Source organism: Chelonoidis abingdonii, chromosome 4, assembly GCF_003597395.2.
Source record: "Chelonoidis abingdonii isolate Lonesome George chromosome 4, CheloAbing_2.0, whole genome shotgun sequence".
Classification (NCBI taxonomy): domain Eukaryota; kingdom Metazoa; phylum Chordata; order Testudines; family Testudinidae; genus Chelonoidis; species Chelonoidis abingdonii.
This window is the reverse complement of record NC_133772.1, coordinates 21,144,796-21,168,302: the sequence shown is the minus strand read 5'-3', so window position 1 is coordinate 21,168,302 and position 23,507 is coordinate 21,144,796. Positions and strand designations below refer to the sequence as shown.

The following is a 23,507-nucleotide window of genomic DNA, read 5'->3' as shown; positions in this document are numbered from 1 at the left end:
AAAGGTAAGAAGAACATTTTTCTCCCTCTTCTTTGTAACAACATTTTATGTACTTGAAGAACTGTTATCAGTCCCCTCTCAGTCTTGCTCTTCTGCAGAGCTAAACATAACCGCAATTTTTCAATCTTCAAGTAGGTCATAGTTTTCTAATCTTTAATGCATTTTTGTTGCTCTTACTCTGGACTTTCTCCAATTTGTCCACATTTTTCCTGAATGTGGCAACCCAGAACTGGACACAATACTCCAGTTGAGGGCAATCAGCATGGAGTTAGAGTGAAGAATTAATTTCTTGTGTTTTGCTTACAATTACTCCTGCTAATACATCCCAAATGATGTTTACTTTTTTAGCAACAGCGTTACATCTCTCTCTTTATATTTAGCTTGTGATCCACTATGACCCCAGATCCCTTTCTGCAGTACTCCTTCCTAGGCAGTCATTTCCCATTTTGTATGTGTGCAACTGATTGTTCCTTCCTAAGTGGAGTACTTTGCATTTGTCCTTATTGAATTTCATCCTATTTACTTCAGACCATTTCTCCAGTTTGTCCAGATCATTTTGAATTTTAATCCTATCCTCCAAAGCACTTGCAACCCCTCCCAGCTTGGTATTGTCTGCACAAACTTTATAAGTGTACTCTCTATGCCATTATCTAAATCATTGATGAGATATATTGAACAGAACCGGACCCAGAACTGATCCCTGCGGGACCCCACTCATTATGCCCTTCCAGCATGACTGTGAACCACTGATAACTACTCTCTGGGAACAATTTTCCAACCAGTTATGCACCCACCTTATAGTAGCTCCATCTAGGTTGTATTCCCTAGTTTGTTTATGAGAAGGTCATGTGAGACAGTATCAAAAGCTTTTAGTCTATAAGGTGCCACAGGACTCTTTGCTGCTTTTACAGATCCAGACTAACATAGCTACCCCTCTGATACTATCAGGTTAGTTTGACATGATTTGTTCTTGACAAATCCATGCTGACTGTTATTTATCACCTTATTATCTTCTAGGTGTTTGCAAATTGATTGCTTAATTATTTGCTCCATTATTTTTCCTGGTACAGAAGTTAAGCTGACTGGTCTGTAATTCCGCAGGTTGTCCTGATTTCCCTTTTTATAGATGGGCACTATGTTTGCCCTTTTCCAGTCTTCTGGAATGTCTCCCGTCTTCCATGACTTTTCAAAGATAATTGTTAATGGCTCAGATATCTCCTCAGTCAGCTCCTTGAGTATTCTAGGATGCATTTCATCAGGCCCTGGTGATTTGAAGACATCTAACTTGTCTAAGTAATTTTTAACTTGTTCTTTCCCTATTTTAGACTCTGATCCAACCTCATTTTCCTTGACGTTCATTATGATAGACTTCCAATCGCCACTAACCTTCTTGGTGAAAACCAAAACAAAGAAGTAATTAAGCACTTCTGTCATTTCCACATTTTCTGTTATTGTCTTCCCCCGTCATTGAGTAATAGGCCTACTCTGTCCTTGGTCTTCCTCTTGCTTCTAATGTATCTGTAGAATGTTTTCTTGTTTCCTTTTATGTCCCCAGCTAGTTTGATCTCATTTTGTGCCTTGGCTTTTCTAATTTTGTCCCTACATACTTGTGTTATTTGTTCATATTCATCCTTTGTAATTTGACCGAGTTTCCACTTTTTGTAGGACTCTTGGCTGTCATTTTTTTAAAGTAAATTTTTAGCCCTCACGGCAGACGTGACAAGCTTGGAAACATGACCTGAGTGCACCTTAAACCTCTCCCAAGATTATCAAATTTATATATTTAAAATCTCATTTTTAAGCCAATTTCCTGATTTTTGGTAGCCTGACTCAGGGGTTTTGAACTCCCGTGAGAGGCAATGCTACATTCGTTTCATTCTGAAGCTCTCAGGAAAGCCAGTTTCACTCAGAATTCAGACCAAACTCACCTAACAGTTCAGGAACCTCAGCAAAGCTAGCCCGTCCTAAGCTGTTCATTTGTATGCCACTAAGGCCTTGTCTACACTACAGGGAAAAGTCGATTTAAGCTATGCAATTTGAGTTATGTGAATAGTGTAACTCAAGTCGACGTAGCTTAGATCTACTTAGTGCGGGGACTCTCGTATCGACTCTCCTTACTCTTATCAATCCGGTGGAGTATAGGAGTTGATGGGAGAGCAATCTGTGGTCAATTTAATGGGTCTTCATCGAACACCGTGTGTCAATCCTCTGGTAAATGTAGACAAGCCCTAAGACTCACAGTGTTCAAAGAGAGAGGCTGAAGCAGGGCCTTGGGCAATGCAAAAAAAAAAAAAAAAAGCCACGCCACAGCAGCAAGTTTCAGAGCCCAGGTCAGCTGACTGGGGCTTGCGCTACTGGTCTAAAAACAGTAGTGTAGTTATTCTGGCTTGGGCTTGAACCCAGGCTCTAAGACTTTTCCCTTCACTGGATTTCAGAGCCCAGGCTCCAGCCCCAATGGGAACATCTACACTGTCCAAGTCACTTGACCTAGGCTCAGAGATTCGCTGCCGAGGTTTCTTTCCTGCTGTGTAGACGAACTTGCAGTCCTCTGTCTGTGTCAGGAGAGTGGTAGGATGGTCTTGGGAGTAAATCATTGAGCCTGGGAGTCAGGAGATCTGTGTCTAATTCCTGGCTCTGCCTTGAATGTCCTGCGTGACTGAGCAAATCCCTTAGGCCTAGGTTTGCCAGCTGCAGTGAAGAAGCCACTGGGCTGAGACCTAGATTCTCACACAGGGACCACAATCACACGGTGACATGTTCTACTCCAAACTGATGAAGACCAGGTCTGCACTGGACAATCAGAGACTGTCCCACTGCCAACACTCAGCCATTCAGTCCCCATTAGGCTATTCTAATTCAGACATAGTCCATTCCCCTTTTTGTCCCATCAATAGCAAAACAGGCTTGTCCCCCCTCTCAGTGTAAGAGTTCTATGACCCTCTGAGCTAATCTAATTAAAAGCCTGTTGCTAAGAGATCTCGAGAAGATGAAGGGGAGCACGGTGCCCTCTGATTTCTCTCTTACACATTGAAAGAGCCATGGAGGAGCAGAGGAGGCCCAGGAAGCTGGGCTCAAGCCGACGAAAGCAGCTGCGAGATGTGTTCAGTGGTGCAAAGACATCCTCGATCCCGGAGGAGGAGCCGTTCCCACCTGAAATAATGGAAAAGGTTCAGGAATTCTTCCAGGAATGCGACAAAGACCAGAAAGGTTTCATCATACGTGCCGACATGCAGGTAAATTGCAGGTTTATGCAATGAACTCACTGGGCCAGATTTGGGCATTAGTGAAAAGCCCATAGAAGCCAAGGAGGTATAACTGAGAGCAGGACTGCCCTGATGGACAGCATGTGGGAATGGAACTCAGTCCTGTTTCTGGGTCTGCCATTGAGCTGCGGTGGGAAAATCACATTGCTCTGTGTCTCTGTTTCTCCATCTGTAAAATGGGGAGAATGCAACTTTCCTGCCTTCATAAAGCACTTTGAAATCTAAGGTTGACATGTGCTATGTAATTATTAATCATCATTATTGTGTTGCAGTTATAGATCTATGAAACTATTAATCATATAATGTCTGGTTCTCTAAGGTATTCTTCTCCCCTCAGTACAAGTTTAGGACAACTAACACTGCTCAATGTCAGGCCATGTTCAGCAAATCACCCAAGTAAAGGCTGAGCCAAAAAAACATTGAGCAAGGGAGGCCATGCTGGCTTGTGGTTAGACCAGGGGGCTGCCACAGACTCATGGTTTTGGCAAGTCACATTACTTCATGCCTCAGTTTCCCCCACTGTAAAACAGATCTAAAACAGATCACTAGCAGAGCTAATTAATACAGGAGGCCCTTGGATGGACAGTGCAAGGGAAGGGCAAAATGTAACCACTGGTTATTGTTCAGCTTTGGTCTCGATACTTCACACTTACAGTGTCTATTTATTAAGGAGCTTCCAGTCTCAACAGAGAAGGGGAGAACAGAGGCACAGTGTGGTGAAATGACTCAGCATATCACTGGTGGAGCTAGGAATTGAAGTCAGGCCTCCTGAGACCCAGGCCAGTGCCCTGTGCACTGGATCAAGGTGCCTCTCTTGAAATTAATGGTGTAAAATGGTGAGGAAGTGGAATCAGGCCCAAGCAATATGACAGACCAGATTTCTAAAGCCACGATCACACCTTGTTGCTTTAAGCACAGTGCCTTCACAATCGGCAAACAGGTCCCTACACCTGAGCTCCTTCACAAAGTCAATCACATCTCTATCTAATCAGACATTTGCACTGGTTTTAGAAACTGAAGAAGGAGGATTTCCCATGCAGTGCAGCGGAGCTGGAACTGGTCTTTGATGGTCTCGATACCGACAGGAATGGATATTTAACTACGGAAGAATTCACCACAGGGCTCAGTAGGTGCCACTTTACTGCCTTTCACTGATGGGACATGGGAAATTCATCAAAGAGTTAATACTACAGCGATACAAACAACAGTGATCAGGGCTGGCTCCAGGGGTTTTGCTGCCCCAAGCAGCCAAAAAAAAAATGCCACAATCGCGATTGCAATCGCAATCTGTGGCAATTTAGCAGGAGGTCCTTCGCTCCGAGTGGGAGTGAGGGACCCTCCGCCGAATTGCCGCCGAATACCTTAAAGTGCTGCCCCGCTCCAGAGTTGCCGCCCCAAGCACCTGCTTGGTAAGCTGGTGCCTGGAGCTGGCCCCGACAGTGATGATCATGGTAGAAGGCTTGATGCTACTCCTAGTTTAAGGGGCCTGGATGGACGCTATGGTAGTGATTTCAGAACACGTGCAAAGACGCAGCCCTCAGTCATGCTCTTCAAAGCATCAAAAGGCTAGTGAAGATTTAAAGTTCACTTACCACAGCAGGGCAATGCTTTGCTGCAATGATTTTATTAATGCCCAGAGAATATTTGCCAAACACTTCAGACTTGCTAGCTGTCTCTTTCATAAGAGCAACAGGCTTTGTCCCTCACTTAGCCCATTATCCACGCCATGTGCCTGACATGCCCACAGGCTGCCCCAGGTACACAACATAGTACTCCTTCTGCTCCAGGTGCCTGGACTCCCTCGCATTGCCCATGTGCCTCGAATGGCCAGATGGCACATCTACCCAACCTTGGGCGTTGGCCACCTGCTGCCCAAGTAGCATGGCTCACTGGGCCAAACTTGCCTGCTGTCCTAGGCCCCTGTTCAGAATATCTTCTTATAATGCACCATTTTCTTCCATTCTAAATCTATCAGTCAATCCAACCCAAGCGTGACTGTGCCGGGAAGCTGGCAAAAGTTCACTCAGCTGCTCCCTTTTTTTACATGGGGAGGGTGAGACCGATGTCCTAGTCTGACAGTTTGCTTCTCCACCAGCTTTCTGAAATGACACCCTGGGCTTCTGAATCAAGAGGGCTGATTTTCAGAGGTGCTGCACATGCAGAAACCAAAAGGAACTGCGTGTTCCCAGAGCCCCTGAAAACCACCTTACGTAGGCATCTAAAGGTAGATTTAGGTCTCTAGCTTTGAGCACCCACGTGGGAAGATGTTGGCCTTGGTGCTTCACTGTTGTATTGCCTCTGGCCATTGATATAGTTTTGGTCGTCTATTGGCAGAGCAGTTCCTGAGCTTGCAGACCACAACAAGGCAGCACAGGAGGAGGAAGACAGCTTCCAGGAGGGTGTATATGTCCCACATGGACTACTCCTTGGAGGAGGCAGACAGCGAGGAAAGAAAATGCTTCAAAGCGTTCATGGACCAACTGGGAGCAGAAAATATCTTTGAAGAGTAAAAGTGCCCCAGCCACATTTTCATTTAGCACCTAGCTGGGGGTTCAGGGCTGGGATGGGGCTACATGATATTATGGTTAAAGCTTGTGAGAAGGGTGGAATCCACATGTAACACATTGGTCAAGCTCAATTCCCCATACAGGCTACCATGTGTGTGAATCTAGGGAGTTCAGGAATGGCTTAAGGCCACCTTTGGCTGCCCTCTCCATCCCTGCTCCAAAGAAAGGAACAGAGGAACTGAGAATCAAGCCCTGAGCATAAACACAATCTTACCACTTGTCTCTATGGGAGGGTCATCATCAGGGGTTGAACTTGGGATCTCCAGCTTCATGAGTTCCTACTGCTTGCACTGAAGGACCAATTCCATTAGCTCAGAGGTAGCAGCAGACTCAAATCTCTTACATGGCTTGGCACCAGAGACGGACAGAGACACACTTGGCCTGTGTACTATATGTGTTGTGATTGAATCCTTGGGGAAGGGCATGTATCCCCCGCTTAGCAGGTTCTGCAGAGTACCCCAATTCATAGGCACCAACTCCATTGGTGCTCCGGGGCTGGAGCACTCATGGGGAAAAATTAGTGGGTCCTCTGCACCCACCGGCAGCCAAGCTCCCCTCACCCTCCGCCCCACCTCACCTCACCTCACCTCGTCCTCCCCCTGAGCGCACTGTGTCCCCGCTCCTCTGCCTAGCTCCCAGTGCTTCCTGCCACCAAACAGCTGCTGGCGGCGCTTAGGACTTTCCAGGAGATGTGGGGGAGGAGCGAGGACACAGTACTCTCAGGCGAGGAGGTGGAGAAGAGACAGGGTAGGGGCAAGGATTTGGGGGAAGGGGGTGGAATGGGGGCAGGGTGAGGGCACTGCAGGGGCGGGGCCACGGATGAGGGTGGGGTCGAGCACCCACCAGGAACAGTGGAAGTTGGCGCCTATGTCCCAATTCCATTCCAGGTCCATGCTGCTGATGGACTGCCGCTATGGCTGTGGACAAACTTTTCACTGAGACATCTTGTCCAATGAAAATTGCCTTTTTGAACAACGCAAACATTTTTGTATTGCTGGCAATCACCCAACTCTTCAACAGCATGAACAGTTTCATCCAAAAAGTTGGAAAACGGCAGGAAAAAATTTGAATTAGCAAACAAACATTTTATGTTGGAAACTTTGGTGGAAAAGAAACCCCATTTTTAACAAGTCCAAATTCTCACCTTTGCTCATGTTCCCTATCCACAACCCTTTCCTCTAGCCTTCAGCAAAGTGCCTTTAACAGACCTTTTCCAGTCTTTACAACCCATCTGTCCACCTACCACTATGGCAGTGATACAGTGGTTCAAGAGACAAATTAGCGATCAGTATGACCCAAAAGAGCCACAGTCATGTGAATTCATTGTTTCATTTACTTTTTTTATATAGCTCTGTTATTCTCACAGCAAAATGACTGACCAAGTATTCTACAACCGCTTAACCAAACAGTAAGAGCATCCCGGCTGGTTAATTACTTAGATTGGTTAATAATTAAATCACACAGGGTTTTAATATCATGTGCTGCGAAGAGCAGCAGGTATTGTCAGGGGATCTTTCCCCACATCTAACCAGCAACTAGACCCCAAGGCAAAGATTCTCCCAGCTATCACCAACAGATCAAATCAGGCTCCGACTTTGCTTAGCTTGCAAGACCCAATGGGATCTGAATGCTATTAAGCATGAAACATCCTAGTGCTTCAAGCCTGAATGAACAATTCTATCATCTAGCCTGACCTCCAAACGACGTCTCTTTCTCTCTTTCCTCAGCGAGTCAGAGATTTGGAGGCTGTGGGTGAAGCTCCGTCAAGACGAGCCTCACCTGTTGGGGAACTTGAAGGAGTTCTTGGCCACGATGACGCACCGGATCAAGGAAGCTCAGAGGGAAAAGGTGATGTTGGAGCTGACCTTGAACAAGTGAGTGGCATGGTGGGGCTGGCGTGGAGGGATCCGCTTCCACAGACACAGCCTTACAGAAGGGGAGATGAGTGGAGAATGGGGCTGTGAGAAAGAGAAACCAAAGGAAGGAGGAGCTGTTTCAGCATTCACAGCTCTGGGAGAATGGATGGCTACAGGGGTTAATAATCAGCTAATAATTAGTGTAGCCCAGATCAGATGTTGCCAAGGCCTATTTGTTGGCCCATGTGAAATGGCCTTAGTGGACAGATTTCCACATTTCAAAACCACCTCTGCAGCGGGTCCTCTTACTGCAGTAGTGAGACAAAGGATTCAGGGCCCGATCCACCCCCATTGGAATCAATGGAGTTAGATGTGTGTCAGATTAGACTCTTGAATGGAGACTGAACGCCCCTCTTACTTCTGAGAGTGGCCTGGCTTCTGCCAGGTTGAGGTTGAAGCCGGGCTGAGACAAGGGCAGTGTGGAGGAGGAGGAGCTTGCCCAGCTGCTGCCCAGGTTGTGCTGGTTCTGTAGGGAAAGAGAGGTCTCCAGGGCTAACGATCGGTCCCCTTTCACCAGTGCTACATTCCCATTCAAATACTAGATCTGATGTAAACAGACCCATATTAAAGCTGCCTGCTCATTCCCTTGTGCCAGACGGGTCACTGATCACAACCGAGAGGTGCAGAAGCTGTATGAGGAAATGGAGCAGCAAATAAACCGGGAGAAGCAGCGCCTGCAGCATGAGGTGGGTTCACAACCCGGACAGGCCTGGTCACGACCAGCTCCCGTGCGTGGCAATGGACGGAGGGAGGTATAGTTCCCTCCTAACAATGGTGGTATTCCCTCTTTGGGGATCCTGCTGAGGGGAGGCCTCTCAACCCAAACTATGGAGTTGGGCTCGAGTGTTCCCCGTCTGGGGCTCAGGTCCATCAGCAGAGCAGTGCTCTCACAGCCTCTATGGCCTCATGTTTGGCACATGGACTGGGAAGAACTTTGCAGAGGAGCTGGGGATTCGCTCAGGGCCGCCCAGAGGATTCAGAGGGCCTGGGGCAAAGCAATTTCAGGGGCCCCTTCCATAAAAAAAAGTTGCAATACTATAGAAAACTATATTCTTGTGGGGGCCCCTGTAGGACCCGGGGCCTGGGGCAAATTGCCCCACTTGCCCCCCTCTTGGCAGCCCTGGATTCGCTGCTGGGATGTGGCCAGCTTTGGGATTTGGCCCTTTCCATGGTATTTGACCAGAGGGTCGGACGCAGTCAGACCTTCCCTGAGAAAGGGAAGAACAAAAACAGGAGCAAGTCAGGTGCAGGGGAGGGTCATCAGCTTCCCCGCTGGTTGAATAGCCACACCGACGTTTCCTGAACATTTGCAAGGATGAGCTGGGGCTCAAAAATACATCAAACCTCAAACCAGAGGCTCAGCAGGATCAAATCCATCCACCATCACGAGTAACTGGGCTCAGGACTACATGGTTCCCTCCTGGGCAGTCGTCCCTGCCAGGTCTTGGCAGGGCAGGCAAGCTGCTCCATGTCCCCCACTGCAACCCCCTCCAACGTGTTTAACCAAAAACTTCCCCCAAGAATATACCTGCCAGAATAGGGGCCCAAATAAATGACTCTGCAGAGACTCACCAACCACTCCGCTCTGATGGGTTGATCTAACCCCACATTCACTTTTCTTCTTCATCTGGCCTTTGGTTTTTACCCTGCTGTCTTTCACTGCAAACATACCTGTTTCCTTCCACTCTCTGACCCCAGACTGTATCTGAATTCAAAATGCAGGGCAGCCTATTTATAAAAGGAGGCCCTCCCATGGGTGTGGTTATAGTAATTATGGGGTGGAGCTAGGGATTATATATACTGCTCTGATGCTGCCCACAGGCGATCTCAGGTTAGAACTAAAGAAAGAGGGAAGACTCTGTTTATTGGCACTCAAAAAAAATCTCTCTGTGTGTTCACACATTCCTACCCTGTGTGTAATTTTTACAACTGTTCTTGGGTCTCCTGGATTTTGGGAGCCAGAATGTGACTTTGGGATTTCTAGAGTGAACAGATTCCTTCTGGGAGGAGAATTGAGGACATAAAGTTGAGGATATTCTTCCCTCACCTCTTCTTGTCATAATATGGAACCTATTTGCCCTTAACAAAGATGGTACATGCACCAACAAAGCTTCCAGTGATTATTATTTATATCCCAACAGCGCCTAGTGTCCCCAGGTGAGATCTGGGCCCCACTGTGGTAGGTGCTGTACAAACACATAATAAAGCAGTTCTGGTCCTGTAGCGCTTTCAGTCTTAATAGACTAGTGGGAGAAAGGAAGTGACATCACATCCTTTTTACGGGAGGGGAACTGAGGCCCCGGGAGATCAAGTGGCTTGCCCAAACTCAGACCTCAGATCTCCTCCACCTCAGTCATGTGGCATCATCACAAGAGCACCCTTCCTCTTCCTTCCTCCGCGACGATTTGTTTTCAGGGACCCAGCTGCACAGCACCAGTCTCTCAGCCCCCTTTGAGCTGGCTCTGAAGCATGCACCATTCCCGTTTCTGCTGTGTAGTCTGACATCTCTCCCCCCACCCGCCCCAGACACACGTTAGTCATTCTTGGTGTTAAACATATTGTTCAAAATCCCTCTGCAGCCACGTGGATAGATGGCTAACTAGACCCACTCTGTCCAGTTCTCCAGGCTGCCAAGGGTTTGCCATGATGGAGTGTTGCCACCAACCTGCCTATGAGGTCTAAGGAAGTGTAACCCCTGCTTGCTTGGAATGGCACTCTGTCCCCCTCTAATGGTGGCTGAAGCCTAGACCCCCTAGAGCTAGATGAGCGTGCTACAGCCTTGGCTAAGAGAAGAATGTCTTTTTGCTCATGTAGCAGAAACTCATGCACTTAGCTCCAGAGATCCAAGATTTGATCCCCGCTGCTGACGCCCCTTTGTGGGTTGGCGTTACAGAAACAATAATTAACTTTCAGCTTAAGATTGTGGCTCAGATCCTCTGAGCTATGCCTGTGGCCCCTGAACGTAAAGGGTGAAATTCCCCCCTTAGAGCTGTGCCCCCTGCTGAAATGAGCAAAGCCATCAGGATTGCTCAGTGTACTGAGTTCCTAGTGTGGAGAGGATTTATTACTCCGGGTAGCATCAGGGAATTGTCCTTGAGTGGCTGGTCATTTAAAGAGACTGGCATTAACATTTCCTCTGTGATTCCAGAGTAAAGCAAGAAGTCACCTGCACACCATGGAGATGCAGAGAGCACTAGACGTTGCGGATGGGGAAGTGCAGCGCTTGCTGGTGGTTCAAAGTGAGGTGAGATGTTCTGTGGCCCGCAGAGGACTCAGCTGAGTTCCTAGAGGGGCGAATGCTCACATCATCGCAGTTTTGGGTGGCAGACAGAGCAGAGAGGGCAAGGATTGCATGGGCTGCCCCTCATGCAGCACAGCTCCTCTTGGCACCATGCTGAGCACTGTTTCTGTACTACGATGAAAGAGCGGCTCCTATTGAGTCACGCCACAGAAAGCATCTCCTGTGCCCCCCTCCATTAGCCCAGGCTACAAGTGTCACAACCAGATCCCCAGCCTGTTAGCTCAGCCAATCAAGTCCTGTTCCTCAGGCCCCTTTTATTGGAGCTGGTCGCTGACAGAAGCATATGAATACCAAAATACCACATATTAACCCTTTGCTTGCTGCTCTAGTGTCCCAACTATATCCAGATGCAATGCACTTGCTGTGCTGAAGACCATACCAGGTGTTGTGCTTCTGGGTATGCTAAGCACATCCAAGCAAAAGGCACCTGCTGTGATGCTGAATATTCCAGGCATGCCTGAGCAAAGACACACAGTTGTGCTTCTAAATGTACCAGACATGCCTGGGCAGAAGGTACCGAGTGTGATGCTGAATGCACCGGGCCTTGCAGTGCAGATCTCTGTTGCACAGTCTTGGTCCACAGATGCCTGTGGAAATTCCACCCAGAGAACCAATGCAGAATACACTGCAAAGGTCTGCAGTGCAAATCGCCAGGGACATTTTCCCATCCATTGCACCGTTACCCTCCTGCTGAGTTGGGGTACAATACTGGGAGGCTAGGACATTCCACACTAGTGAATAAAACCCATGCCTTAACAATCAGCCTCACCAACTCGAACCAAGCAGAGCACTAGCTCCTGGGAGAAGGTAGAAGGTGGAGCTGTTTCTCCATTGTGTCATCAGTTTGGGACCCAGCCTTCAAGCCCTGTTTGAAACAGGAGTTGGTGCATTTTTTGCAATGGAGACAGGTGCCTTGAGCTGCGCCAGTTTACGCCAGTGGGGAACTTGGCCCCAGGGATTGCTCAGTTCATTATTAACAGGTTTCCACATATGCAGCTGGCAAATCTAACACCCTCCTGCTGGCTCCTTTATGAGTGCCTGAATCTGCCACCTCTTCTCTCCTCCAAGCTCGAGACCCAGTTCCACAGCCTCAGCACCAAGCAGCATGCTGCCACCAGCGAGAACCAGAGGCTGAAAGAAAACAACCAGGACCTGGAGAACCAGCTGCAGCAAATTCACATTCAGCTCCAGGAGACCCAAGGGCATCTGGGTGCTATGAGGGGCAGGGTATCTCAGCCTCACGACAAGGAAGAGAGGCAAGTACTCCTCTATTCGTTGGTAGTATCATTCCCTATGGGACACATGCCAAGAGAAAAGTAGTTTACTTATCCTGTGGCTAAGCTGAGGTCCATCCTCTCCTCAGAAGGTTCTCCCAGTGCTGGAGTAACTTGAATCCCCTTCTCTCTTATATAAGAGTCATTTCCACCTGAACACTGCTTGGGGGCTCACAAGAAAAGAAGTTTGTGGGTCTGAGTCCATATCCTAGGGGACAGGTCTCTACAGCATCAAGGGAGGCAGTGTTTCCTAGTGGATAAAGCCCTGGACTGGGACTTGGGAGACTTGGATTCTATTCCTGGCTCTGTCACTGGTTTGCTAGGTGGCCTTGGGCAAGTCATTTCACCTCCCCATGCCTCAGTTTCCCCATCTGTAAAAGGGGAATAATGATAATGACCTCCTCTGTAAAACTCTTTGAGATCTGTGGGTGAAAAGTGCTATATAAGAGCTAGGTGTTACCATCGTCATCATCACAAAACTAATTAGCTGCTTTTGGGCCAGTGTCAGCAGAGAGGCTAAGGGCTGAATAGACTTTCAGATCACATCTGAGGCAAGGCCCAGTGTGTGGGGAAGATGCTTGCCTAGCTGCTGCCCAGGCAGTACCTGCCCCATGGAGAGAGCATTTTACCCTCTAAGGCTGTCCCCTTTCATTATTCATATCATACGTTCTACATATCATCTCATTCATATCATACGTTCTACATAACACCCACTCTTCAAATACAACCCTCTTCCTTTCTGCGTCGTCTTCTCAGCCATGCGCTGTGAGCCTCCTGTCTCCGATCTCACCAGCTGTCCCATCACAAGATCAGAACTGCCGTCAATGTGGACAGCAGCACCCTCTGGCAGAGGGTTCATAGTGCAAAAACAGCAGGGATGTGAAAAGGCTCGGCGTAGGAGTGGTACATTGTAATTCTTGCCACCACCTCTTTCTATTTGCAGAGACAGACCATTGGCTGAAGCGACCTGTGAGATCCCTCCGCCTTCCCAGGTATCTCATCTGTGCAGGGGGAAAATGATCCTGTTTTCATGCTACAGGTTACGGGGGTTGGGGAGGGAGGATCAGTTAGCTTCTCCCTTCTCCCATGTAGCACTGCTTTTGCCTTCCACCTCAACATGGCTGCCTTCTCTCACACTGGCACTAACCCTGCCCTCCCACAATGCGAGGGGCTGACCAGCTGCAGTGGCCCCATTACCACCAAAGGCACTGTTCCAGCAAAGCCTTCTGGGGCACAGCTATGCCTGTGGTGGAACCTTACCTCATTTTAATCTTTCTGCATTTCTGAAACTAAGCAGTGTGAGGGATGGGTGAGGCCATGTAGGAGATGTACATTGCTCTGAAGTTGCAATTCCAGCTCTCAGGCCCACCCCCTCATCCCAGGCTCTAGGGCCTGAGTTGTAAGGTCAAAGCAATGTCTACACAGCTATTTTTAGAATGCTAGCCCCATCCCTGCTTGCACAAGGCTCTCTCCCAGATGCAGTGTAGACAGACCCATAAAGAGAGTCAGTGTGGTTGACTGGATAGGATCCTGAACCAGGGGAGGAAAGAGTTGGGTTCAATTCTCAGCTCTACCCCTGATGGGCTGCAAGTTGTTTCCTCTCACTGGGCCTCAGTTTCTCCATCAGTGAAATGTGGATGATGATACTGGCCACAGTAAAGCACTTGGAGATTGAGGGGTGAAAAGTGTTATGTAAAAGTATTTTTAGAAGGTCCATTCATCACAATCTGCCTACCAGAGGGACGGGATAAGAGAGTTTATGCTGCAGAGAAAGGGCTGTAACCAGCACAAGCACAAAGCGATTTTTCCTTTTAAGTTCTCGCACCAATGATGTTTTTTCTCTCCCTTTTCCCTGGCTTGTTTAAGGAAACTTTGAACAAGGATAAAATGTTCTGCTCTGAAATGTATATTAGACTTGGATCCCAGCAGAGCGATGATACACCAGACAGCTCCCGTCAGCCGTAAGTGGCCCAGATGGAGGCGATTCGTTTAGATAAGGCAGGATCAAAGGAGTGATGATTTCCTCCCTGGTGATACCTCAGTCCTACTCCATGACATCTGTCATGTTCCTCCCATGTGCTGAGGTTCTGCTGAAACCCCAGTGGGACACTGTGTTGTACCTAGCACATGATGTAAGGGAACGTTTTGCCCAATGTATCTCATACGCTGAGCAGCACTGGAGGGGCATTTTTCCCTGATGTTCCTTGTATTTGGAGCAAATCTGGAGGGGCATTTTGTGCATTGTATCCCAAGAGACAGAAGGGTGATATTTTGGGGGAGGTTTTTTTGGTGGTTTCTGCATTAATTCATGTAAGATGCTGACTAATGGACAAAGCACCCTTCCAGTAGGTAGTCCACAGAGTCCTACTGCTGCCATTGGACAATGAGGTTACTCTTTAGCCCAGGTGGTAGAAGCCTGAGAGGTGGTGCTGAAGAGGTTCTATCCCTACTAACCCCCCAGTACAGGGAATTGTTAACTTACCTCCTTACCTATCTAGCAATCTCTCTGCCAACCTTTATTCTTTACAAAGCTCGGTTATTTTAATTGGATGCCCGTGATCATCGCTTTCTTCTGTTTTACGTTTGCATCAAGCCCTCATCATGTTTTACCGATAGGCTTCTTTATCAGTGGTTTGGGCCATTTACTTTTCTTTTAATCTCACCCAGTGCACAAGGGACTAAACAATAATCCCTCAAGTCAGGAGCAATTGTTTTTATTGCTGCATTAACATACATGAGGAGCGAGTAAGATGCCTCTTACACCCCTGCTTTGCTCCCCATGCAGGGTGGGAGGTGAACTCTGCAGATGCACCTCTGAACTCTGGGTCTGCACTGACCAGGGGCAGCAACCAGGGGTGCATAGTAGGGTTGGGCATGTGAAGGGGACTTTTGGGTTGCTGGACTTAAGAACTTGAGGGGAAAAGGACACTGCCCAAGCTACTTGAGGGGGTCCCCCCGGGCTCAGGGGCAAATTAAAGGGCCCTGGGCTCCGGCCTCTGGGGGTAATCCCGAGCTTTGTGGGGCTGGGGCAGGGATTTAAAGGGCCCAGAGCTCCTGTCGCTGAGGGGAGCCCTGAGCCCTTTAAATCCTGGCCCCAGCCTGGTTGCCAGAGCTTGGCTGGGATTCCAAAGGCTCTGGGCTGCCTGCAGCGGCAGGGAACTCTGAGCACTTTAAATCTCAGCCACGGCTGGGATTTAAAGGGCTCTGGGCTGCCCACTGGGAGCTCTGAGCCCTTTATATCTCAGCCGCCCTTTCAGAGCCCTTTCAATCCCTGCCATGGAAGCCGATGCGGTCCAGCACAGCGTACCAGACCGGACCGGTTTACTTTCACCTCTGGAGGCGCCCAGGGGTGATGGGTAAATTTCCCAGGTTACTGGGTGAGGACTTGAGCTGGTTATGTGTTGGATCGATGGAAAGGAACCCCTAGATATTGAACCCGGCCCTGGCTGCTGCTGGTTCCACCCGGCAGAAAGTTAACATACAAGCACGGCATCCCTGCTCTCTGATGTATTTCACAGCACTGGTATAGTCCATAGAGCTCAGTGCTATGTAGTGTGTTTGCGTGTCCCATTATGGCCTTATTTTCTCTCTCCTGTACATAGCATATGCCATTGTGTATTATTTTGCAGGGTGCCATACGGTATTTCATTTGGTCCTGAAGCTGATTCGGGACAGAGGACAAGAGTGATCTCCATAGAAGAAGACCCCTTCACAGAGTTTATGAAAAAGGGAGAGGCATTCTTCCAGCAGGAACTTTCAGGCCAAAGCTCTTTGCTCAGCGAACTGAATGATGCAATAGCAGCTCTGAACAAGGTGTCTGAACCACAAGTACCAGGGACAGATGACCTACTGCATGGGGATGCTTCTTTACTGCCAGCCAGACAAGGTGGGGATTCTGAGCAAAGAATCAAGCAGGTCAGAGATTCAGAGCATCAGGTGCTCTCAAGAAATGACAATGAACCTAAGGCCCTGCCTGAGGCACTTTCAGTCCTTTCCACCATCCAGGCTACATCCCAAAGAGAGGCTCTTAAACAGGGACCAACTCAAGCAGAACCTCACACACAGGAGGTGAAGCAGGCTTGGGCTTCTGAGCCAGCAACGCATGATCAGGCTCAAAAACTCACAAAGAAAGAGGTTGTTTATGCAGAGGTACAGCCCCCTGCTGTTTCAGAGCCAGCAATGCAAACCACCATTCACAAGCAGAACCCACCAGAGGGAGGTGTCCTCCTGCCAGGTGTATCACAGCCTGGCATTACAGAGCAGGCAGATGAAATTCAGAAGTGGGTATCAATGAAGAGAGATGTGGTCCTTGCAGATGTGTGGCCACCTGCTGTTTCTGAGCAGGCACTGCTGAAGGAAAAATCTCCAGAAATGAAAGCGCCGGAGAAGATATTTGGGCAGAGAGAGACACCAAAACAGGAGACACCACCAACTTATTTCCCTCATGTGGGAGCCCTGCACAAGGAAGGTGTAGAAAATGAACAAGGAGAAGCCCTTCTCAGAGCCAGCCAGCTGGGGGATACACTCCAGGCCAAGATGCAGCCCCAAAGCACTGGGAAACCAGAAGCAACACGGGCAGAAGAAACAAGAGGAGACATGGATATTTTTCAACAAGAGGAGAAGCAAATGAGCAGTGTGAAAGTGAACGAGGATGCAGTCCCCAAACTGGGAGGCCAGGGATACCAAGCTAATGTGACACCAGAGCAGCCAGGTGGAGCTGTTCAAGGCACCACAGAGACCTGCCCTGATCCAGACCATCTTTATAATGTGTTGTTTGTGGGGGACTCAAATGTTGGCAAAACATCGTTTCTGTACCGGTTACACGAGGATTCCTTCAACCCAAACCTAACTGCTACTGTAGGTAAGAATCCCACAGCTTCCATTAAGCATAAATGCGGTCCTGTAGGGACATAGGACTTGCCCTGCCAAATTAAACCAATGATGGATTAAGTCAGGGACTCCAGGAGTGGCCAATTGTTGATGCATGAGAGGAAAGTGAGAGACACACCTCCACATATTTAAGATGGATCTGTACAGATATACCTTGAGCTTGGGTACGTTACCAATCTCAGGCCCCAATCCCGCAGTCTGATCTGTGCATGGGCTCCCACTGACCTCACTGGATTCTGCAGCAGCAAGCAGCTGGCTGTGCGGATCGGACTGCAGGATCGGGGATAAACGTTAAATAAAGCACCCGATCCATTGTACAGGGGGGCAATGGAGCAGAAAATCTCCCTGGTCCATGAACCGGTTAGCAGAACATGCTCAACTGTTACTCTTATTAGTCATCGTAAAACTAACCAGATCTTTTTAAAACCCAGCCACTATTCTGGGATTTTAATCTGGGAAGAGACTATTGTGATCATCTAGGGTGGCCATAGAATATCATCCTATCACTCCTGCCCCATGTCCATATCTCATGGCTGAATTCTACCGCATTACAAATGTGCTGTATGCCCTAGGAATGGATTATCGGGTCAAAAACCTTTTTGTGGACAACAAGTGCTTTGCTCTACGCCTATGGGACACGGCTGGCCAAGAAAGGTAAGGCACAGTGCTATATATACAAAAAAGAATGCGTACAGGGAAATACAGCTTTGGATAAGGAAATCCACATAAATACATGCTCACACAAGACATTTGAAAGGATAAAGTCCAGATGAAGAATAAACATCCAAGCTCATTGGGGCAGGACTGAATTTAGGGAGACCTTTAGTCCCCAGGGCTGTCAGTAGGGCTCCTCTCGTAAGTACTGAAGGCCAAACCTCGGTACCACTCAACACAAACTCCTGCTGATGTCAGAGAGGCCAGAATTTGACCCTAAATTCACAGATATGTGTGTATATATCTACTTAGCATATCAGCGTTGGAAGGAACCTCAGGAGGTCATCTAGTCCAACCCCCTACTCAAAGCAAGACCAATCCCTACACAGATTTTTGCCCCAAATAGCTCTCTCAAGGATTGAACTCACAACCCTGGGTTTAGCAGGCCAATGCTCAAACTACTGAGCTATCTCAACATATACACATAACATGGAGTGTGTGCATTTATTCTATTTATATATGTATATACCTAGACACAAATATTTCTTTGTATTTTGTGTGTTTATATGTATATGGTATACAGAAAATATAATGTGTGTGTATTTACTCCATGTGTATGCATATACACATACACACATAACTATAATTACCTGTTATCTATCTATAAACCCATGCACACACAGTTAAGGCTTTGCAAAACTGTAATGAATTTTGAAATTCATTTCTGCCAAAGCTTTGCAAACCCTTGCCCATATTCTCCCCCAGTTTCACTTATCTGTCAAACTTTGCAAAATGGTGTCTTTGCTTCACACCCTTGCAGGAGGGAATATTTGCATATTTTTGCACATTTGCATTTTCAGTTTTGTTACCATGGTTTCGCACAACCCCTACCTGAAACACACTTTGTATGTACTTGTGGGTTTTTTTAAACCTCTGGATTGCTGTTAAAAATGGTGCAAAAAGAGTAAGAACCTAAGTGTAAAAAGCAAAAGTGCTTTCTGACAGGTACCATAGCATCACCAAGCAGTTCTTCCGAAAAGCTGACGGAGTGGTGTTGATGTATGATGTCACTTCAGAATACTCCTTTGCAGACGTGCGGTACTGGCTGAATTGTATCCATGTAGGTATAATGGGTGAAATCCTGGCTCCACTGAAGGTAATGCCAAGACTCCCAGTGACTTCAATGGGACCAGGCTTCCACCCTATAATTCTTTATGCTTTATTAGTTCTTTCTATCTGAGGATTTCCAAGTACTTCACAAACATTAATGAACTGAGACTCATTTCTCTCCTGAGAGGTAGGCAAGTATTATTATCCCCATTTTACAGCTCAGAAACTGAGGCACAGAGAGGTAAGGTAATATGCCCGATGCTGCACAGTGAGTCAGTGGAGCACTGGGGCTAGAACTCATGTCTCTGCTTTAGCTACAAAACCATCTGGCCCATGTGAACGCTGTAACGGAATCATGATGGGCACAGGGCCAGATCTGTAGCTGGTTTAAATCAGGATAGCTTCATTGAAGCGACACCAATTTATACTATCAGAGAATCCGGCCCAAAGAGTCTACATGTTTCTTCACTCTGGCTTTCCCTTCCTTTCATGAGGGTGGGTGTTACGGACCATATTCTGCTCTCTGTGACAGAAGTGTAAACTCAGTGATGCTGTTCTCTTCAACTGAGTTACTCCAGATCAGTGGCTCACAAACTGTAACAACCTATGAACCCCTTTCACTAAAATGTCAAGTCTTGCGAACCTCCTCCTAAAAATGAATATTTCCAGGGATTTTCTCCTTAACCTGAGTATAAATTATAAAAAGCCATAATCTTGGAAATATAAAAAAAAATATGACATGCTTATTATACCCTATTTATTATTAATTATTATTTATCATTACAGTATTTTTGTTACATTATGAAAACTCCTGCAAGATCTCACTTTCGTAGCTTGTATCACTTTGAATAAGCCTGTTATAAGACAAGGCTCCTATGTTTCATCAAGGAGTATCAGATGTGAAACAGCATAAAGGTATTTAAGAAGCCAACTCCAAAAGTTCCTGCTATACAAGCATTCAGGTCTTGAGCAGTCCAGGCAAATAATGCTCATTACAACAAAGCTTAAACTTGTTCTTCATAATAATTTTAAAAACAATACTAGCTGCCTATTTAATTTTAAAAACAGCAAAAAATATCCACCTCCCTTTCCATTTCATATAAGGAGTCTTGAAGTTTAAATCTCCTCAGTGTGATAGATATGCTTGCTTTGATCTGCTTCTCTCTTGGAAGTCCAGGGGCTCTGGGCTGCTGGCCCCATGCTGCCTGGGGTCCCTAGGGACAGCTCTGTCTGCCATTAGGGATTTTTTTTCTCCAAGAACCCCCTGTAACATTTCATGAATTCCCAGGGGTTCACGAACCCCAATTTGGGAACCACTGCTCCAGATTAACCCCCATGTGATTGGAATCTGAATTTGGCTGGGTAATAAGTCTCCCCTCCTTCCTGGTTTTAAATGCACTAAGTTCAAGATAGGTTCTTCTGGGATGGCTACCCTGGATGAGACAGCTGCTGTCAGAGGGAGTCCAATGGCAGGGTCATTGGATGCTCATTATTGCACTGGCTTGCTCTGTGTCATACATGTGTCTACACAGCAGGCGGGAGGTGTAATAGCCAAGCTTGAGCTGGCACTTAAAATACCAGCATGGCCACCACAGAATGGTTAGGGGCTCGGGCTAGCCACCAGAGTACAATCAGTCCTGCGTGACTCCTTGGATACACAGCCCGAGCCACCATGGCCACACTGTTTTTAGGCACTGGTTTGAGCAGAACTAGTGTGTACAAGTCTACTCACGCTGGGGATTACATCTCCCAGTTGCTGTGTAGACATACCCAGAGACATAATGCCATAGCCTAAGGAACTATTTAAATATCTCTACGAGCCAGAACGAGGAAATATGTCTGTCTGTTCAACTAAGAGAGGCGGTGAGTTTTAAGGTACGTCTCTACTGCAAAAAAGGAGTGTTCTTAACTTGGGTGAGACCAGCAGTGAAGCCATGGCAACTCGAGTTTGAACTCTGGGCTTGAATTGATGCTGCTAACCCAAATTAAAGCCGAGTTGTCATGTCTTCATTGCTATTTTAACCTGAGTTAGCTAATGTGGCTTAGTTAACTTGAGTCAAGAACACACCTTTTTTTGCAATGTAGACATACTCTTAGCTGTTGAGTGGGGGACTGGAAACAAAGACCCCTAGATTCTATTCCCAGCTTGGTCTCAAACTTGCTGTTTGACTCTCAGTGAGGCACTGCACCTTTCTGTGCCTCAGTTTCCCAACTGTTCTATGGGAGAGGGAGGATTGTGAGGCTAAATTAATTAGTGCAAGAGGCTCTGAGATCTTTAAATGCCATATTCTTAAAAAGAAACACGTAGTCATTTTAGAAGACAGGACCAAATTCTGCCCTGACCTAAACGTCATCAAACCCAACTATACTCAGCCAGGCTGATTGGGGGCAGAAATCAGAGCAGAACTGGGCCACCTATATTTTATGAATTATGTTTAGGATGACTATATTGGTCCAAGAAAATAGTCAAGAGAGGAACAAGGGCATTGGTACTGGGACTATTCGTTTTTTGAAAAAGACATATACAACCCACGTAGTTGATGCCATGAAATTTTATCAGCCCTCAGTATCATTATCTAGACAGAGTCACCCATGATGTAATCCCCATAAAACATACTGGAATGACATAAGGAATGAATTCGACCCATGTCTTATGCTAAGCTAGGAATGCAGATGGAAGAAACATTTGTAAATTTCAACGTATGCAGCTGTATCTGGCCAGATCCTCAGATGGTTTTAATTGATGTAACTCCATTATGTCAATGGAGCTACACTGATTTACATTATTCTGCATCTGGCCACATGAGGGTTGGGATTTGCAGTAGCAAGTAACTGAAGAGTGGCAGAGTCTTTCTTTGGTGTCATAATAATACTAGCTCTTATATAGCACTTTTCATCCACAGATCACAAAGTGCTTTACAAAGGAAGTCAGTATTATTATCCCCATTTTACAGATGAGGAAACTGAGGCACAGCGAGGGAAAAGGTTACCCAGCAGGCTAGACCCTGGAATAGAACCTAGGTCTCTTAAGTCTCAGTCCAGTGCTCTAGCCACTAAGCAAAACTGTTACATCAATATGGGCCAAATTTTGCCCTTGACCACACACTCACAGTTCCCACTGAAGTCAGCTGCAGGCACCTACATGAATACAAGGGCTAAATTGGCCTAATCTCTTATGAAGACAATGCAGTAGTTGCCAAGATGAGTGTTTTAAGAATTCCTTGTAGAACTATACCACTGACAGCCTTATTCTTGTTTAGGGAAAAGTTTCACGGGTTCTTTAATAACTATGAAAGGTCACAGCCTTGATTTGGCATCTCATCCATGAGCTGGCTATAACTGAAGCAGGTGGAAATTTTCCAGATTTTTTTTTGTCAATTGGCCACTGGCATTGGCCACTGTTTAAGAAAGGACACTGGGCTAGATGAACCTTTGGTCTGACCCAGTATGGCCATTCTTATGTTAATTAATAGCCTTTATTCTATCATTCATTTATTTATTTTGTAATAAAGGTTCATTTTTTCTAGTTTGCACAATATTTTCCTGATGTTGTTTACTGAAAACATTGTCAAAATGGCTACCAACTCTTTTTTGTTTTGATTTGGGGGAAAATGAAGGATTTTGAAAATGATTTCTGCAGTTTTTTTTAATTTAAAAAATGCAAAAAAAAAAGTTTTTTTGTTTTTTTTAAAGAAAATGGATCAGCTTTGAACCCTGAGGAATGGAAACAAAGTCAGTTTTTTCATTAAATGTTTACATTAATTTTTCAATCTACTCTGGGGTCGGTTGGAACTATTTTAACAAACTTCCAAGGGAAGTGGCAGATTCTCCATCTCTTCATGGCTTCAAATCAAGACCAGATGCCTTTCTGGACGAGATGCTCTATCACAGGGGTTGGCAACCTTTCAGAAGTGGTGTGCCGAGTCGTCATTTATTCACTCGAATGTATGGTTTTGCGTGCCAGTAATACATTTTAACCTTTTTAGAACGTCTCTTTCTATAAGTCAATAATATATAACTAAACAATTGTTATATGTAAAGTAAATAAGGTTTCAAAATGTTTCAGAAGTTTCATTTAAAATTAAATTAAAATGCAGAGCCCTCCCGGACCAGTGGCCAGGACCCAGGCAGTGTGAGTGGCACTGAAAATCAGCTCGCGTGCTGCCTTTGGCACGCGTGCCATAGGTTGCCTACCCCTGCTCTATCATGTAAACCCAAGCCCCAGTGGACCAAATCCATGCAGGTCAGTGGGGTTACTCTAGGCTTTGCCCTGATGTGTTCAGAAGCTGTGTAGGGTTATGATTTGAACAAACTGGAGATCTCATTATGGTCAATGGCAAAACTTCCACTGACTTCACTGGGGCCAAGATTTCACCACACCTGACCTGCTTCACAGGAAGGAGCAGGAGATGGAGTTGTCATCCTTCTACTTGGTAACAAAACAGACTGTGCCGCAGAAAGACAGGTATCTACTGAAGAGGGTGGACGCTTGGCTAAGGTATGTGAACAGATCTATTGGAGTTTGCCATCCA

The 23,507-nt window shown here is 46.6% G+C and overlaps 1 protein-coding gene across 1 annotated transcript in view; it reads left to right on the top strand.

Moving 5' to 3' along the window:
* RAB44 (RAB44, member RAS oncogene family) overlaps nucleotides 1-23,507 on the top strand; it is a 36,215-nt gene that overhangs the window by 8,173 nt on the left and 4,535 nt on the right. The window contains exons 4-16 of the mRNA XM_032804911.2: nucleotides 3,035-3,233; nucleotides 4,275-4,389; nucleotides 5,598-5,769; nucleotides 7,558-7,704; nucleotides 8,342-8,432; nucleotides 10,895-10,990; nucleotides 12,116-12,303; nucleotides 13,265-13,313; nucleotides 14,188-14,282; nucleotides 15,951-17,182; nucleotides 17,784-17,865; nucleotides 18,871-18,985; nucleotides 23,372-23,473. Coding sequence (XP_032660802.1) covers nucleotides 3,039-3,233; nucleotides 4,275-4,389; nucleotides 5,598-5,769; nucleotides 7,558-7,704; nucleotides 8,342-8,432; nucleotides 10,895-10,990; nucleotides 12,116-12,303; nucleotides 13,265-13,313; nucleotides 14,188-14,282; nucleotides 15,951-17,182; nucleotides 17,784-17,865; nucleotides 18,871-18,985; nucleotides 23,372-23,473 — 2,679 coding nt within the window. The 5' untranslated portion in view covers nucleotides 3,035-3,038. The remainder of the gene's footprint in view (nucleotides 1-3,034; nucleotides 3,234-4,274; nucleotides 4,390-5,597; nucleotides 5,770-7,557; nucleotides 7,705-8,341; nucleotides 8,433-10,894; nucleotides 10,991-12,115; nucleotides 12,304-13,264; nucleotides 13,314-14,187; nucleotides 14,283-15,950; nucleotides 17,183-17,783; nucleotides 17,866-18,870; nucleotides 18,986-23,371; nucleotides 23,474-23,507) is intronic.